Here is a 14,292-nt window from a genome sequence, read left to right as displayed (position 1 = left end):
TAATATTATTTTCTTTTATTACTATTATTTCAGTGATGATGTGATATTCTATTTTCAACATTGTCATTTGGAGGGTCAAGAATTTTGGATTTGGACTCTAGTCGTATTTGCAAGTGGGCATTGAGCAGGTGGTGACTAAACTTGGTTGCGCATTCCTCTTAATTCTTTAGGACAGTTTCATATTCCAGATTTGTTACTTGAAAAATTAGTCATCATTATCAGATTCTAGCCAATAATGCAGTAAATGCAATTAGCATTGAATGCCTTGTCACCCTTTGGAAACTAAAACAAAAAACAAAAGAATTAATGTGTTTATCGATTTTATGAATAATTATAAAATCAGGTGCATTGAAGAAACTCAGGTGCATGGATTATATGTATAATTATAATATTGGAGGATAATCTTACGAACTAAGTAAAACCATAATTACTAATAATAAAAAAATACCTATGATTACAGATTTGAACATTTGAAAAGCACCAGTTGCAGGGATATATAATACATTTAACTCACATTAGTGCCGAAAGGAAACAATTACAACTTAACGCTTTTGTGCTTTCCTCCTTCTAGACTCTGCTTTCTGCCACTTCTTTCTTGAAACTAATTTGCTCTTCGGCTTCAGCTTTAACTCAGGTGAGAACTTGTAATTTTGATCTCTCATACGTGCTTGTATATCCTTAAAGAACTGCATATTTAATTTCTTAGGCCCTCCCAGTCTAAGCTCCGCGTACTCTGGTCCAGAAACAACCCTTTCAAATGCTCCAATTAGAATATCTATATCACTCATGACCTCCCACACATTGGAGTAACGCCCATCAGGACCTTTCTTCAATTTTTTCAAGGCATTTTCAACTGCAATTTTCCTAGCTTGCTTTCCTGGGGACAATTCTTCTGGTTCATTTTCAGCTTTCAATAATTCAGAGATTGTTCGATATTTGGGCATTTCCTCAAACTCAAACAATTTGTCTATGTACTTATCACTACTTTCATTTGGGTAGGCTTCTGTAGGAATATTGTCGTCGTCATCACCCTCACTACCAGTCCACAACGTCTTCTCCTCATCACTTCCAGACCATATACTTCTTAATTCATCACTGTCATCGGCATCAATTAGGTCAGAATGTTCCTTTGCCTGCTGTCTCACTCTCCGAATTTCTTCTTCAAGACGACTTTTAGGATCTTTTTCATCATCTCTTTCATCTTCACTCCCTGCCCACAGAGAAGTATCTTCATCCATCTCTTTCTTCCATGTTTTTCTGAAATCTTCATCATGCAGCTTTCCATTGCCAAAAAGATCATAATGTTTGCGCCCACCTCGAGCATAGGCTCGTGATGCTGCAAAATATTCAATATATTGTGGAAGAATTTAGCATACCAGAGGAAGAACAACAGCAGACAATGTGAAAACTAAATCCTTGTTGCAACCATGAGTTAGAACAAGAAAACTACAAGAACCCCTTCATATAAGTTGTAGGTCAAAAAATATATGGCATCCATCTTATCACGCATCAGTTATTAGTAGAGAAGAATCATAAATTTGGTCTAGTTGTTGATGACAATGACGTAAAGTCCGATCTTAACTAGTGGGGCATTAAGTTCCTAAATTCTTAAGAAATCAAAATTAAATGGCATATTAGCTTCTAAAGACGTATCTTAACTATTGGTACTTATTTAAAAAGCAAAACAAAACTCTACACTAAAGAGTGTACTTATATTCTATAATGCCAACAAACCAAAACCAGAGAGTTGTAGTGACAGCCAGTCAAACCCGATTACTCCAAGACAAATATTTATTTGAAGACCTCCTCAGCAATTTAATCAGCCATTATAGTTTTGTTTGCTCTGTAGAACCTCACAAAAGCCCCCAAATAGAAGTCTTGAAATGGGTAACTTTCAAATAATCAAACTAATGTTCTTCTATAAGGACTTAGCACAAATACATAGACTACATGTCATAACATCACAAGCTTTCAGCTATGATTTTCACCAACAATCATAAACCTCTTAATGGGTTCTTTCACACACAATGAAAATCATTCAAAAACAGTGACAATGGAAAACCCAGAAGCCGTGAAAAATAGAACTTTTAAAAGAGGAATAGTAACCTTGAAATGCCGGGAAAACCCCCCAAATTAAAGGGATATCTTGAGGCGCTTCCAGAAAGGATATATAATCTGAAAGAAAGAGCCAAGTTGGATTTCTCAGATTTTGTAAACAAAGATTATAAACAGAAATGACAAAGAAAATAAAAGAAAGGAAAGCAAATACGTATTAGCTAAGAATATAAATATATATAATTATCAGAATGAGATCTTGGAGAAACAGACGGTTGCTGCAAATGGAAATGGAAAAGACGGGAACAGAGTCTGCGGGCCATCACTGACTTGCAGTTGCAAAGCTCAAGCCAGCCACCAGCCACCACCAAGGACAAGCACAACCCACCACCACCCACACAAACTATGATTAAAAAATGTTAATTGGGTCTGGGCTTGGGTTTGAGAGTGACGGAGGAGAAGAGGTCGGAAATGGAAGATAAGAGGAGATGAGGAAGAAGAGAGAAAAGAGAAGAAGCAAGGGAGAACTCACCGGCACGTGGATGGGGGTAGGGCGGCGTGATTTGGGTTTGGTTCGAAGCTTGAAGATGGGTCTCTTGAGTGTCTCTTTCTTCTAACGCTCTCTCTCTTCGGGTGTGTGAGTCCGGAACTGAGTCTTGACATATACATATGGAGAAAGCTGTGTATGAAGGTAACGTTAATGGTGGGTTGGTTTGCAGTATCAACTCTGTATTCTTAAGAGCAAAAGGCTTTTTGTACTCGCAATTGAGTATTGAAATGTGAAACTTTCATTTCTTAAGTTAATATCCCGTTATGTTTTGTACTCTGTACTCGCAAATTTACATAAAACAAAACTTTATATTTCATGCCTCACATTTTTAAAATATTGATGGTAAAAAATTTAGGTGTTTCACATATAAAATGATTTACATATAGGTTTCTCAAAAAAAAAAAAAAAAAAAAAAAAAAAAAACATATTGAGGCTTAGTAGATTAGAGGTGGGATCAAATGTGGCTATATCCAAAGCAGTGGTGGAAAAAAGAAATGCAGGGAGTTCAGCAAGCCTAACCGAGTTATAAAAAAAAAAGAGAGAAAGGTTTCTGGGGGGGTGCAACAAAAAATAAGATATTGGCGGAGACTGGTTACCAACCCTGCCAGAAGCAATGAATCTATTATTGTGGAATTGTCGTGGGCTTGGGAACCCACGTACAGAGAATGAGCTTGTTAGATTGATACAAGCAAAAGATCTCTCTGTTGTGTTTATAGCCGAAACATGGGCAGATGAAGCAAGGCTAGATCGTACTTTGAGCAAGATTAATTTTGATTAGAAGTGGGTGGTTCCAAGGCTGAATAGAGGTGGTGGCCTAGTTTTATTTTGGAAAAACTCTATTAACATTGATGTTGTTAATTCCCACAGGTATTATATTGATATGATAATCAATGGAAATACTGAAAATGCATGGCGATTCACAGGTTTTTATGGTGAGCCCGAAACCCACAAGAGGAGTGAAGCATGGAGTAAACTGAGAAGCTTGCATTCTAGAATGAACATTCCTTGGATTTGCGGTGCTGATTTTAATGAAATTGTCCGTCAAGAGGAAAAGTGGGGAGGGGCACCTAGAGAGCATAATCAAATGCAATTATTTAAAGATGTGATCGATGAATGTAGCTTCATGGACTTGGGATACATGGGTCCTAAATTCACATGGGCTAAACATTATGAGGATGGTCATTCCATAAGAACAAGATTGGATCGATGCATGGCTACAAATTCTTGGTTTCAGAAATTTCCAGGAACTAGAATACATCATCTCCAATGTATGTCTTCGGATCATACTCCTCTTTTGATCAATTTGTCGGGGTTGCCTGAACCTAGGAGGAAGAGATGTTTTAGATTTGAAGAAATGTGGTTATCGGATCCAACTTGTGGTGAAACGGTTGAAGAGATTTGGAGTACCACAAGGGAGCAAAATCCAAGCATAGCCATTCTGAAAAAAAAAAAGTGGCTAAGTGTGAACAAGAATTAACATGGTGGAATAAACACAACTTTGGGCACGTGAGGAGAGAATTAGAGATCAAAAAGAATCAACTTGCCTTGGCCGAAATTGAAGCTATGGTGAGTGGGAATAATGCTTGGGTTAGAAGCTTAAGAACTGAGGTTAATTTGCTGCAAGACTGAGAAGTAAGGATGTGGTGTCAAAGATCAAGAGTGTTGTGGCTGAGTAAAGGTGACAATAACACAGCCTTTTTTCATAGCAAGGCTACAAAGAGATTTAGGAAGAATCTGATTAGAGGAATAAGAGATGGGGATGGAACTTGACTGACCGGACAAGAAGAAATTGGGCATGTGTTGAAGAGTTATTACAAGGACCTTTTTTCCACCTCCAACCCGAATCTGGATGTTGCCTCTCTTGAGAAAATCCCATGCATGGTGACCGATGAGATGAATGCTGAGTTGGTGAAGGAATTTACAGATTTGGAAGTTAAGGAAGCCTTAAATCAGATGGCACCTCTAAAAGCGCCAAGTCTTGATGGTATGCCACCGTTGTTCTATCAACATTTTTGGTCAATAATATAGCATGATGTTACTTCAACCATTCTATCATGGCTTAATTCAGGTATCCTACCCGAACCTTTCAACCATACACTCATTACTCTTGTTCCTAAAATAGCTAATCCGGAACTTGTGTATGAATTCCACCCTATTAGTCTTTGCAATGTCCTATATAAGATTTATTCTAAGGTCTTAGCAAACAGGTTGAAGAAATTTTTACCATCCCTAATTACAGAACATCAATCTGTATTTGCTAAGGAAAAACTTACTTCAGACAATATTATGATTGCGTTTGAGACCCTTTATCATATGAAACACCATAATTCAAGAAAACATGGTTTTATGGCTATTAAATTAGATATGAGTAAAGCCTATGATCAGGTGGAATGGGTGTATTTGGAGAGGCTTATGGAGAGAATGGGTTTTTGTTCTAGATGGATTACTCTTATGATGAGTTGTGTGAGAATGGTGTCGTACTCTATCATGGTGAATGGGGAGCCTATTGGAATGATCCACCCTAGTAGAGGTATTAGGCAAGGAGACCCCCTATCTCCTTTCCTTTTCCTCTTATGTATGGAAGGACTTCATGCTCTCATTAAACCCTCAATGAGAAATGGAAATATTAAGGGTTTTTCCATGTGTAAACGAGGTCCTAAATTAACCCACCTGTTTTTCGCAGACGATAGCTTGCTTTTCTACGGGTCAATCTTTGAGGATTGCAATAATGTGTTGAAGTTGTTGGCAGAATATGAGTCATTGTCAGGGCAAAAAATCAACAAAGATAAGACTGCAATCAACTTTAGCAAGTCTACAACGGATGAAGCAAAAACAAGCATAAAGAATCATTCTAAATTCAAGAAGTGAAGTCTTATGAGAAATACTTGGGCCTTCCTTCCTTTGTGGGTAGGGGGAAAAAGGCTAGTTCAATTATATCAAGGAGAGGGTTTGGAGAAAACTTCAAGGGTGGGAGGGTAAATTGCTATCACAAGCTGAGAGAGAGGTCCTAATCAAATCCATGATACAAGCTATCCCTACTTATGCTATGGGGTGCTTTAAATTACCCTTAGAGCTTTGTGATGATATTGAGGCAATGATAAAGAATTTTTGGTGGGGGCAAAGGGGAAATAGAAGAAAGATTCATTGGATCCAGTGGAGTGAATTGAATAAGTCCAAAATGGTAGGTGGTATGGGCTTTCGCGATTTGGCTCACTTTAACGACGCTCTTTTGGTGAAGCAAGCATGGTGGCTTTTGCATAATAAGGAAACCCTCTTCTATAAAGTCTTCAAGGCAAAGTTCTTCCCAAATCGCTCCCTCCTAGAAGCTAAGGAATTAAGTTCAGGTTCCTACGCTTAGAAGAGCATATTGCAAGGTCGTGATGTTATCCTAGATGGTGCATGTTGGAGGGTGGGGAATGGTAAATCAATAAAAATCTGGCAACACCATTGGCTGCCCCGAAAACATCCGACTAAGGTACTCTCCCCATTGGTGGAAACAATGGAAGAAGCCACTATGGATTGCTTAATTGATGAGGGAACTAGAATGTGGAATGCTGCGATGGTGGATGGGATTTTTGCACCACAAGAAGCTAAAGAAATAAAAAATATTCCTTTGGCTAGAAAAGCTACGGATGACTCTTTGTATTGGCCATGGAAGCATGATGGGAGGTTTAGTTGCAAAACGGGGTATCGGTTTTTGAAGGAGGATGAAGTTGGTCTCTAGGTGGCATAGCAACCAGACCATGAGAAAGTGCTTTGGAAGAAGATTTGGGCCCTTGAATGCCCAAATAAAGTAAGGAATCTGATTTGGAGAGCTTGCCGGAATTCACTCCCTTCGAAGTGCAACCTACTGCGTCAAACGATTATCACAGAACAGCTATGTGATTGCTGCAAGGAAGATAATGAAGATGTTGTGCATGTGGTTTAGAGTTGCAAAGAGTTGGATGGCGTTTAGGGGTTGAACGATACAAGGAGTTTTTGAAACCAACAGAGATTTACCAGCTTCAGCGAGCTCATGGCATGGGTGTTTCAACACCAAAGGAACCCGATTTTGTTTGTTTTCACTGTGTGGTCGGTTTGGTATCAAAGGAACCAGGTGAGAACCCAGCAAACCCACTACCCTCTCAACCAACTCTATTAACTGGCTCAGGATAGATATGCAAAATATAAAGCTGTGCAACCTTCACCACTTTCGAGTAGGCTGAGGAGGAGAGCCCGATGGAAACCGCCTGATCTAGTTACCTTTAAAATCAACTTCGACGGTGCCCTTTTTGCTAAAGAGAAGTGCTCCGACCTGGGGGTCATCATTCGAAACCAGGATGGACTTGTCATTGACGCCTTGTCTACTCGGGTTCCTTAACAACTCCTGCCAATCGAGATTAAGGCCTTGGCAGCCAACAAAGTTCTTGAGTTTGCTAAAGAGGTGGGCATATCTGAAGCTATCCTGGAGGGTGATTCTTTATTGGTGATGAAGGCCTTGAATACTAAGAATACTGGTTTAGCCCCCTTTGGTTTGCTATTACAGGACTCTGTTTCACTCTCTTCAAGAAATTAATTTTATATATATATAAATATATATATATATATATATATATATATAAGTTTGAGAAATTATAACATGAATATGTAAATTTATAATAAAAAATAGGCATATGCCTAAATTAAACTCGTCATTATAATACAAAATCAATATTTCATAAGCAATAACATTAGAAATTATATAAAATTCACAAGGAAAATAAATGAATATCATAGGATTGTAAACAAAGCCTCTGCTATATAAAATCTTGTTACATGTCTTACAATTATGTATATTAAATATATATATATATATTTATTTATAAAGGGGCAAAACTCAAAGAAGAAACAATGGTCACAATGTCATAACCTCACACTAAAAAATACACCATGTATCCGGTGTATGTTTCCTCCTTTTCACCTTGAGGGTATGGAGTCCAGCTCCATGTGAGAGGAGGGATACATACACCGGATGCATGGTATACCTCCTCCACTCACACAATTGATAGTATACAAAAAAAATAAAAATAAATAAAAGATACTTAAACTTAAAAGCAATCAACAAATAAAGTAGAAAAAACCTAAACAAAAGAAGATAATTGGTACATAAAGTCATATAGTCATACTTACGTGCTAATTAGTGGCTAAGTACTAATCTGTTTAAACTTTAAAGCATAGAAAATTGATGCACAGTAGCAGCCTCGTAGTCTTAGGTTTGGTGAACTATGAAAACTGAAAAGTGATGGTCATGTACAATAGTATGAATCTGTATAGAACAAAGCTTTTTTTTTTTTTTTTTGGGGGGGGGGGGGGGGAGGATTTCTTTAGGTTTTCTCTTTATTTAAATTACCATATTATCACACATTTAAACAAAAAACGAGTCAATAAAATGGACCTATTAATGTAATTTTACACAATTCACAAGTCTAGCTAGGTCACACGGGTTGCTTAAAACCCACTGGGTGATGTACTCTTTCTATCCAATTAATCACTCGGCCTAATCTATGCACCGAGTCACTAAGTTGCCGGTCCAACTGGCCAGGTTTAATAACACTTCTAAGAGGCTATAATTATATAACTATTTTGGGTGGATTACATTTATTATTTATCAATAAATTATTATTAAAAAAATTATTTTGGGTGGAATCTGCGTGAAATTATTGAATATAAAATATTTATTTGATCTTTTGAATCAACAAGGACTCCGTGGCCCAATGGACAAGGCGCTAGTCTACGGAGCTAGAGATTCTGTTTTCGATCCCCAGCGGAGTCGTTTTTATATTTTGTTTATGAATAATATTATTATTATTATAAATTGTATTTTGCCATAGTTAACATCTGTCAGGATGGCCGAGTGGTCTAAGGCGCCAGACTCAAGTTCTGGTCCTCTAACGAGGGCGTGGGTTCAAATCCCACTTCTGACATTTTATGTTGAGTCTACTTTTTATTTTTCATCTCTTTTTCTTCCCTTTCGGACTGTTTTGCTTAAATTGAAGAGGGTTTTTCTAATGTTAAATTGTTAGATAAAAAATTGTTAACAGAATAGAATAGTATTGATGAGAGTAGGAGTAATATATTATGGGAAATTGCTTATGCGTGGCAATTGAACTTGTTAAGCTCTAATATCTATGTTTGGTAAGAAATAAAATGGTGGATTTGGGAGAAAAAATTCTTTTCATTTTTTTCTCCCCTTCCTTTCCACTCAAACCAAACAAAGGAAATTTCAATTTTCCCTCCCATTTCTCTCAAAAAACTCTCTTTTTTTGAACTAAAGAGTTTTTTTTTTTGGAACTAAGAGGATTTAAATTTGCAATTTGCTCTTCTTTTATTTTTGGCTCTTCTCATTCTTATCCTCTTATTATGAGTTTGCAATTCACTCCTCTCATTGTATGCATAGTTTTCCACACACAAAAGGTTATTTCTCTCTCGCTCTCTTTCTCTTTTTTTTTTTTTTTTTTTTTTTTTTCATTTTTAGTGGATTTTATTATTTTTCTTACATATCTACTTTAGGTTGATGTGGTTTAGTTTTGTATTTTTAATTTGTCATCTTTTTTCTTTTCTTTGATTTCATCAATTTTATCTTATTGAATTATAAAGATAGTATATAAGAAATATAATGTTATTCTATTATAAAGCATGACTTGGATAATTTTGAATTTATTACTATTTTATATTTATTCTTTTTATTCTCATCTTATTTTCTATAAATTTTTAATTCTTTCTCATATTCTCTCTTGAAAAAGTGATTATTTTCTCTCTTTATTTTACATTCTTCCTTGTAACTCTAATTTTGGTTGATGAATCATTGTGTTTTTTAAAACTCTATTTTGGGTCAATACGTATTGGTGTTGTATTTTTGAGTACTCCATCACAAGTAGTCTCTCTTCCTTCTACAGCTTTGGTTTGATTTTTTTTGAGTTAATACTTAGTTATTTTGGAAGTAATAATTGAAATTATATTAAAACACAATACTGATTATGAATTTGAGTGTGCCTATATTTGTGTAATATTGAGTGCAATTTTGTTATGATTTTTTATTATCATGATAATCTCATTTAAGAGGATGAGGAATTTGAATAATTTATTTGAAACTTAAAAAGTATAACATAATTTCAAAGAATATGTACCACCTCATAAAGGAACAATACCAATCAAACACTCTCAAAATAATAGCATGATATATTGATAGAGATAGAAAGATGAAATAGTTTTAAAAAATATTTAACGTTTTAAAGGTAACATTTTTTTCTCCAGAAATATGACCGTTATATTTTTGGTCTTGAAAGTAGTTGTTTCATTTTTTTCTTTGGATTATACATTTTTTATATATGTTTTTTATGCTTTTGATATCAGCAAGAGAAAGTTTGGATATTGAGAAAAATTTTCAAATTTCTAACATAGCTTATGTACGAAATTCTGTCAATAAATATTATATGGGAAAGGATATATTTATACTTCACCTTTAAAGTTCTTAATTAATATTGTTTCATTTTTCATTCATTCTTGCAACCCTACTTTAGGTTGACGAATCATTATATTTTTTATAACTCTATTTTGGGTTAATACTTTTTGGTGTTGTATTTTTTGAGTTCCCTATTACAACTCTTCTCTCTCCCTCTTATAGCTTTGGTTTAATTTTTTTTTGAGTTAATATTTAGTCATTTTGGAAGTGAAAATTTGAATATATATTACAAAGCAGTTTTGGCTATGTATTTGAATGTGCCTATCAATTATTTGAGTAATACCAAGTGTAATTTTGTGATGAGTTTTGATTATCATAATAATATATTTGACTTATAAAAAATAATAATAATAATAATATATTTGAGTTAAAAATCTCTAGTTGTAAAGAAAAAAAAATTAGGAAACATATCAAATCGGTCCTCTTCAGTCCATTTGGTCTACTTCGATCCATTTTGGTCCAATTCGGTCCATTCGACCTACTTCATTCACTTCCGTCTAATTTGGTCCACGTCAGTCCATTCCTGTCCAATTCAGTCAACTTTGGTTTATTCAATCCATTTGGTCCAAATCTGTCCACTTCAAGCTATTCAGTCCAATTTTGTCCACGTTAGTCTATTTGGTCTGATTCGGTTCATTTCAGTTCATTTCAGTCCAATTTGATGTACTTACTTAAGAATGAAAAAAGAAAAATTATGGTTAAAAGTACTATCAATTATTTGAGAAATATCTGTAATTATAGGATAAGTTTTGGTTTTCATAATAGATAATTTATTGTCAAGATGAATATTACATGATCCAACAACAGATTCTTTGTGATCAATCTCCTAAAAAGAAAGAGATTTAAATAATAACTTTAAAAATTAAAAATTTTAATTGTACCAAATGAAATTAGAAAAATATGATGTATACTAACAATAGTTAAAAGAATATGGACCATTTCAAAAAAGAATAATAATATCAATAAAAAAAATTTATAAATTTATATATTTGTACAAATAGAGTGATGGAAATTACTTTTTGAAATTTTTAGGAAGAACAAATTTTCTACAATAAAATTTTGAGAATAAATTATATATATTCAACATAAGTTTGTTATGAGTTTTGATTATTATAATAATCTCCTTTAAAAGAATGAAGAATATGAATAATTTATTTGAAACTTAAAAAGTTTAGTTGTACCAAAAAAAAAAAAAAACATAGCATACCATAACATAATTTCGAAAAATATGGATCACCTTATAGAGGAATAATATCAATCTAATGAAAAACACACCCAAAATAATAGAATGATATATTGGTAGAGATAGAAAGATAAAAAAAATAATTTTAGAAATTTTTTAATTTTTAGGGAAAATATTTATTTTCAAAAATTTTAGAGAACAGATTAATACATTATATTACAATTACAAAATGATAATCTACTCACAATAATAGTCAAGCATGTATAGATGAGTCCTTAGCCTTGGTCTTCAAAGATTGCACCCAAAAAAAAGTTATATTACAATTTTCCCCTTTTTTAGCTGATTATCCTCAAAGCTTTAGGGTATGTTTGGTATGCCATAATAGCTCATGTAATGGAATAATTATTCATGTGTAATAGTAATTCGGTCATTTGGTTACATCTTTATTATGTGGATTAGTTATTACATTGGAATAACTATTCTTTAAATTGAAGAATAGTTATTCCTCTTTAAAATGGATGTAATAGCTATTCTTTAGCTCATATAATAGGTTTTAAAATTAATATATTTACAAAAATATAAAGTTTCCTTATACATAATCTTTTACAAACTTTCTATATGTAACAACCAAACTTATGAATAGTAATAGTTATTATATTACAATGTCTTCTATTTCCAGTAATAAATATTACTATTCCTAATATAATTTACATTCAGTGTACCAAACGTACCCTTAATTGTTACATTTTATCATTAAATTTTTTTCTAAAATGGAATCATTAAGGTTTCTTTCAAATGATTTAATGATTTTATTTTAATTTAAGGGGGGGGGGGTGTTTAAATATAGCAATTAAAATGTTTATGAAACTAATTTTGCCTATAATGACATTGATAGAGTTTTAAATCCATTTACACCTAGCAGGAATTTGGGAAGATATCTTGTTCCGTGGTAGAGCCTTGGATTACCCGTATTCACGGCTTCATGGCCACGATGGTCTTGATCTAGATGCAGTTGGTGGAGAGAATAGGGGGGGTGTGGTTTGGAAGGAGAGATTATCATTATGTTTTGGTTTACTTTAGTTGAAGAGGTCAAGCCTTGGTGATGGCAAGTGTTTTCCGTCGAAAGTGATAGATCACTATAAATTAAGAGCAAAGTTGCCTACCATAATTTCTTTGAAAGCCTTTTTTTTTTTTTTTTTTTTTGATGAGTCTCTTTTAAAGTTTTTGATGGTTAAATAAGAGATTTGAAATTCAATTCTTGCATACACCAAAAACTAACTGGTGTCTTGGTCGAATAATATCTAATAATTAATGCAAAATATGTGAAACAAATACTATAATTATAATCTTCATGCTGGAACAATTTTCATACAAAATGATAATGTCTAATAACACTTAAAATATCTTCTACTCAAAACAAAAAAAAAAAAAAACAAAAAAAAAATACATCTAAAATACATAAAATGGAATACTATAATCTTCATGGTGGAACCAAAATTAAATGCAACTAACTGTTCATTTGATAAGGCAAAAGTTAATATAGATAGTTAAAAGTATAAAAATTATGGTTTTAAAAACTAGACCAAAACAGCTGGCCCGACCAGTTCAACTGGGAACTGAGCACCAATTTGGTCCGGTAAAACTGATCAAAACCGGTTAAAACTAGTCAAAAATCGAGTTGAACTGAGAACCGAAGGCAAAAAAGGTTTTTGTCCCAGTCCAGTTTTTAAAACCATGGTAAAAATACATAGAATGGATTAGAATTGATCATCAAGGCCAAACAATGAAATCACCTACTGTGGGGATTAGGTAGCCCCTAAAATTCACTAAGCATGTATCTTTCGTGGAAAGTTATGATCACAATCTTTCTAGGATTAAAATAGGAGATTAAGTAAGGAAATACACTTTTTTTTTCTTAGTAAAGGGGGATATCTTATTATGGTGTGATCACCATTTTATATATATAACATCAAAATGAATATCCCGATTACAACTTATGACCCTATTTACTAACTAATAACTCTTTTTACAAACTCAACTTGAGGCTTATTGTCTCTTAAATCATAAGCCTCTTCTGAGTTGACATGGCAACAGTAAACACAAGCAATTCTTTACAACCAAATTAATACACTACACCACATTAGACCAAGCAATAAGCTTGCAAATTGAGCGTTTAACATACATTAACACTTCAAATAAAGATGACTTCCAACATTAACACTTAAACCTAAACTTTTAGCATCGTTCTTCAGCCTTCAGTTGGGGTCTAATAGTCCATTAATAACACTTTTGCTTCTAGGCATGAATTCAATATCTGCATATTTAAGAAAGAAGTAATGATATATCAGTTATAGTCATTATACAATCTGCATATTTATGTCATGAAAATCTGTATATAATAGAAAGATTAAGCAAACCAGAAACCAATAATGGAACATTTATACTCCATAGTATAATTTCTGACGGACCAACAAACTCAAGGAATGTTGAAATTAGTAGAAATGCATCAAAATAAACTTGAATTATTGTCAAGAAATTGCAAACTCATCTAAAATCCTACCAAACAACCAAACCCCATTAGAACACTAGCCATATCCCTCTCACGTCCGGTTTTTAAAACCATGGTAAAAATACATAGAATGGATAAGAATTGATCGTCAAGGCCAAACAATTTCCTAAAACAAACCAACTAAAATACATACAGGAATGAGGTGGCACAGCACACGTGTGTGCACTCTCACTAAAATCAAATTTATAATCATAAACATTAACATATTTATATACATAAACTAATGCACTAAAAAAATTAACAATTTATAGTGAAAATGAATAAAAATATGCTTTAATAACATAATTTTAAATTTTTATATACAAAAATTCATGAAGAGAAACAAATTTATTGAGCTTTGAAAGGTAATTCTATTTTTTTTTTTCCATATTTGATTTTAAAGTATTAATTCTTATTTAACTTTTTTTTTTACTAACGTATAAGTGTAAGTGTTACTAGTCTACCAATGTGAAAGG

At 33.5% G+C, this 14,292-nt stretch overlaps 2 protein-coding genes and 2 non-coding genes across 6 annotated transcripts; 3 read left to right on the top strand and 1 right to left on the bottom strand.

The window, feature by feature from the left end:
- Positions 1 to 430: 430 nt before the first annotated feature.
- Positions 431 to 2,827, bottom strand: LOC115989189. Of its 3 annotated transcripts, none has more exons than XM_031112853.1 (3): positions 2,588 to 2,827; positions 2,107 to 2,175; positions 431 to 1,336 (listed from the first exon to the last, which is right to left on the bottom strand). In XM_031112853.1, exon 3 carries the CDS (start codon positions 1,236 to 1,238, stop codon positions 543 to 545), a length of 696 nt encoding a protein of 231 aa, XP_030968713.1. In that variant the 5' UTR covers positions 1,239 to 1,336; positions 2,107 to 2,175; positions 2,588 to 2,827; the 3' UTR covers positions 431 to 542. The 3 variants fall into 3 exon arrangements, with proteins under 3 accessions (XP_030968713.1, XP_030968715.1, XP_030968714.1); XM_031112855.1 differs by lacking the exon at positions 2,588 to 2,827 and adding an exon at positions 2,314 to 2,375; XM_031112854.1 differs by lacking the exon at positions 2,107 to 2,175.
- A 2,824-nt stretch (positions 2,828 to 5,651) lies between these two features.
- LOC115990795 (uncharacterized mitochondrial protein AtMg00310-like) lies at positions 5,652 to 5,963 on the top strand. The gene has a single exon (XM_031114583.1). The coding sequence runs from the start codon at positions 5,652 to 5,654 to the stop codon at positions 5,961 to 5,963; it is 312 nt and encodes a 103-aa protein (XP_030970443.1).
- A 2,360-nt stretch (positions 5,964 to 8,323) lies between these two features.
- On the top strand, positions 8,324 to 8,396 carry TRNAR-ACG. Its single transcript has one exon. It is a non-coding gene; the product is annotated as a tRNA-Arg (tRNA).
- Positions 8,397 to 8,463: 67 nt separating this feature from the next.
- On the top strand, positions 8,464 to 8,547 carry TRNAL-CAA. Its single transcript has one exon. It is a non-coding gene; the product is annotated as a tRNA-Leu (tRNA).
- The last annotated feature ends 5,745 nt before the right edge of the window (positions 8,548 to 14,292 follow it).

Source organism: Quercus lobata, chromosome 5, assembly GCF_001633185.2.
Source record: "Quercus lobata isolate SW786 chromosome 5, ValleyOak3.0 Primary Assembly, whole genome shotgun sequence".
Lineage (NCBI taxonomy): Eukaryota > Viridiplantae > Streptophyta > Magnoliopsida > Fagales > Fagaceae > Quercus > Quercus lobata.
The sequence above is the reverse complement of the archived record's forward strand: the minus strand, read 5'-3'. Positions and strand labels throughout refer to the sequence as shown.

Excerpts from the sequence above, each read along its gene's own strand:
- LOC115989189 (XM_031112853.1), bottom strand. The coding sequence starts at position 1,238 with ATGGATGAAGATACTTCTCTGTGGGCAGGGAGTGAAGATGAAAGAGAT.
- LOC115990795 (XM_031114583.1), top strand. The coding sequence starts at position 5,652 with ATGGGGTGCTTTAAATTACCCTTAGAGCTTTGTGATGATATTGAGGCA.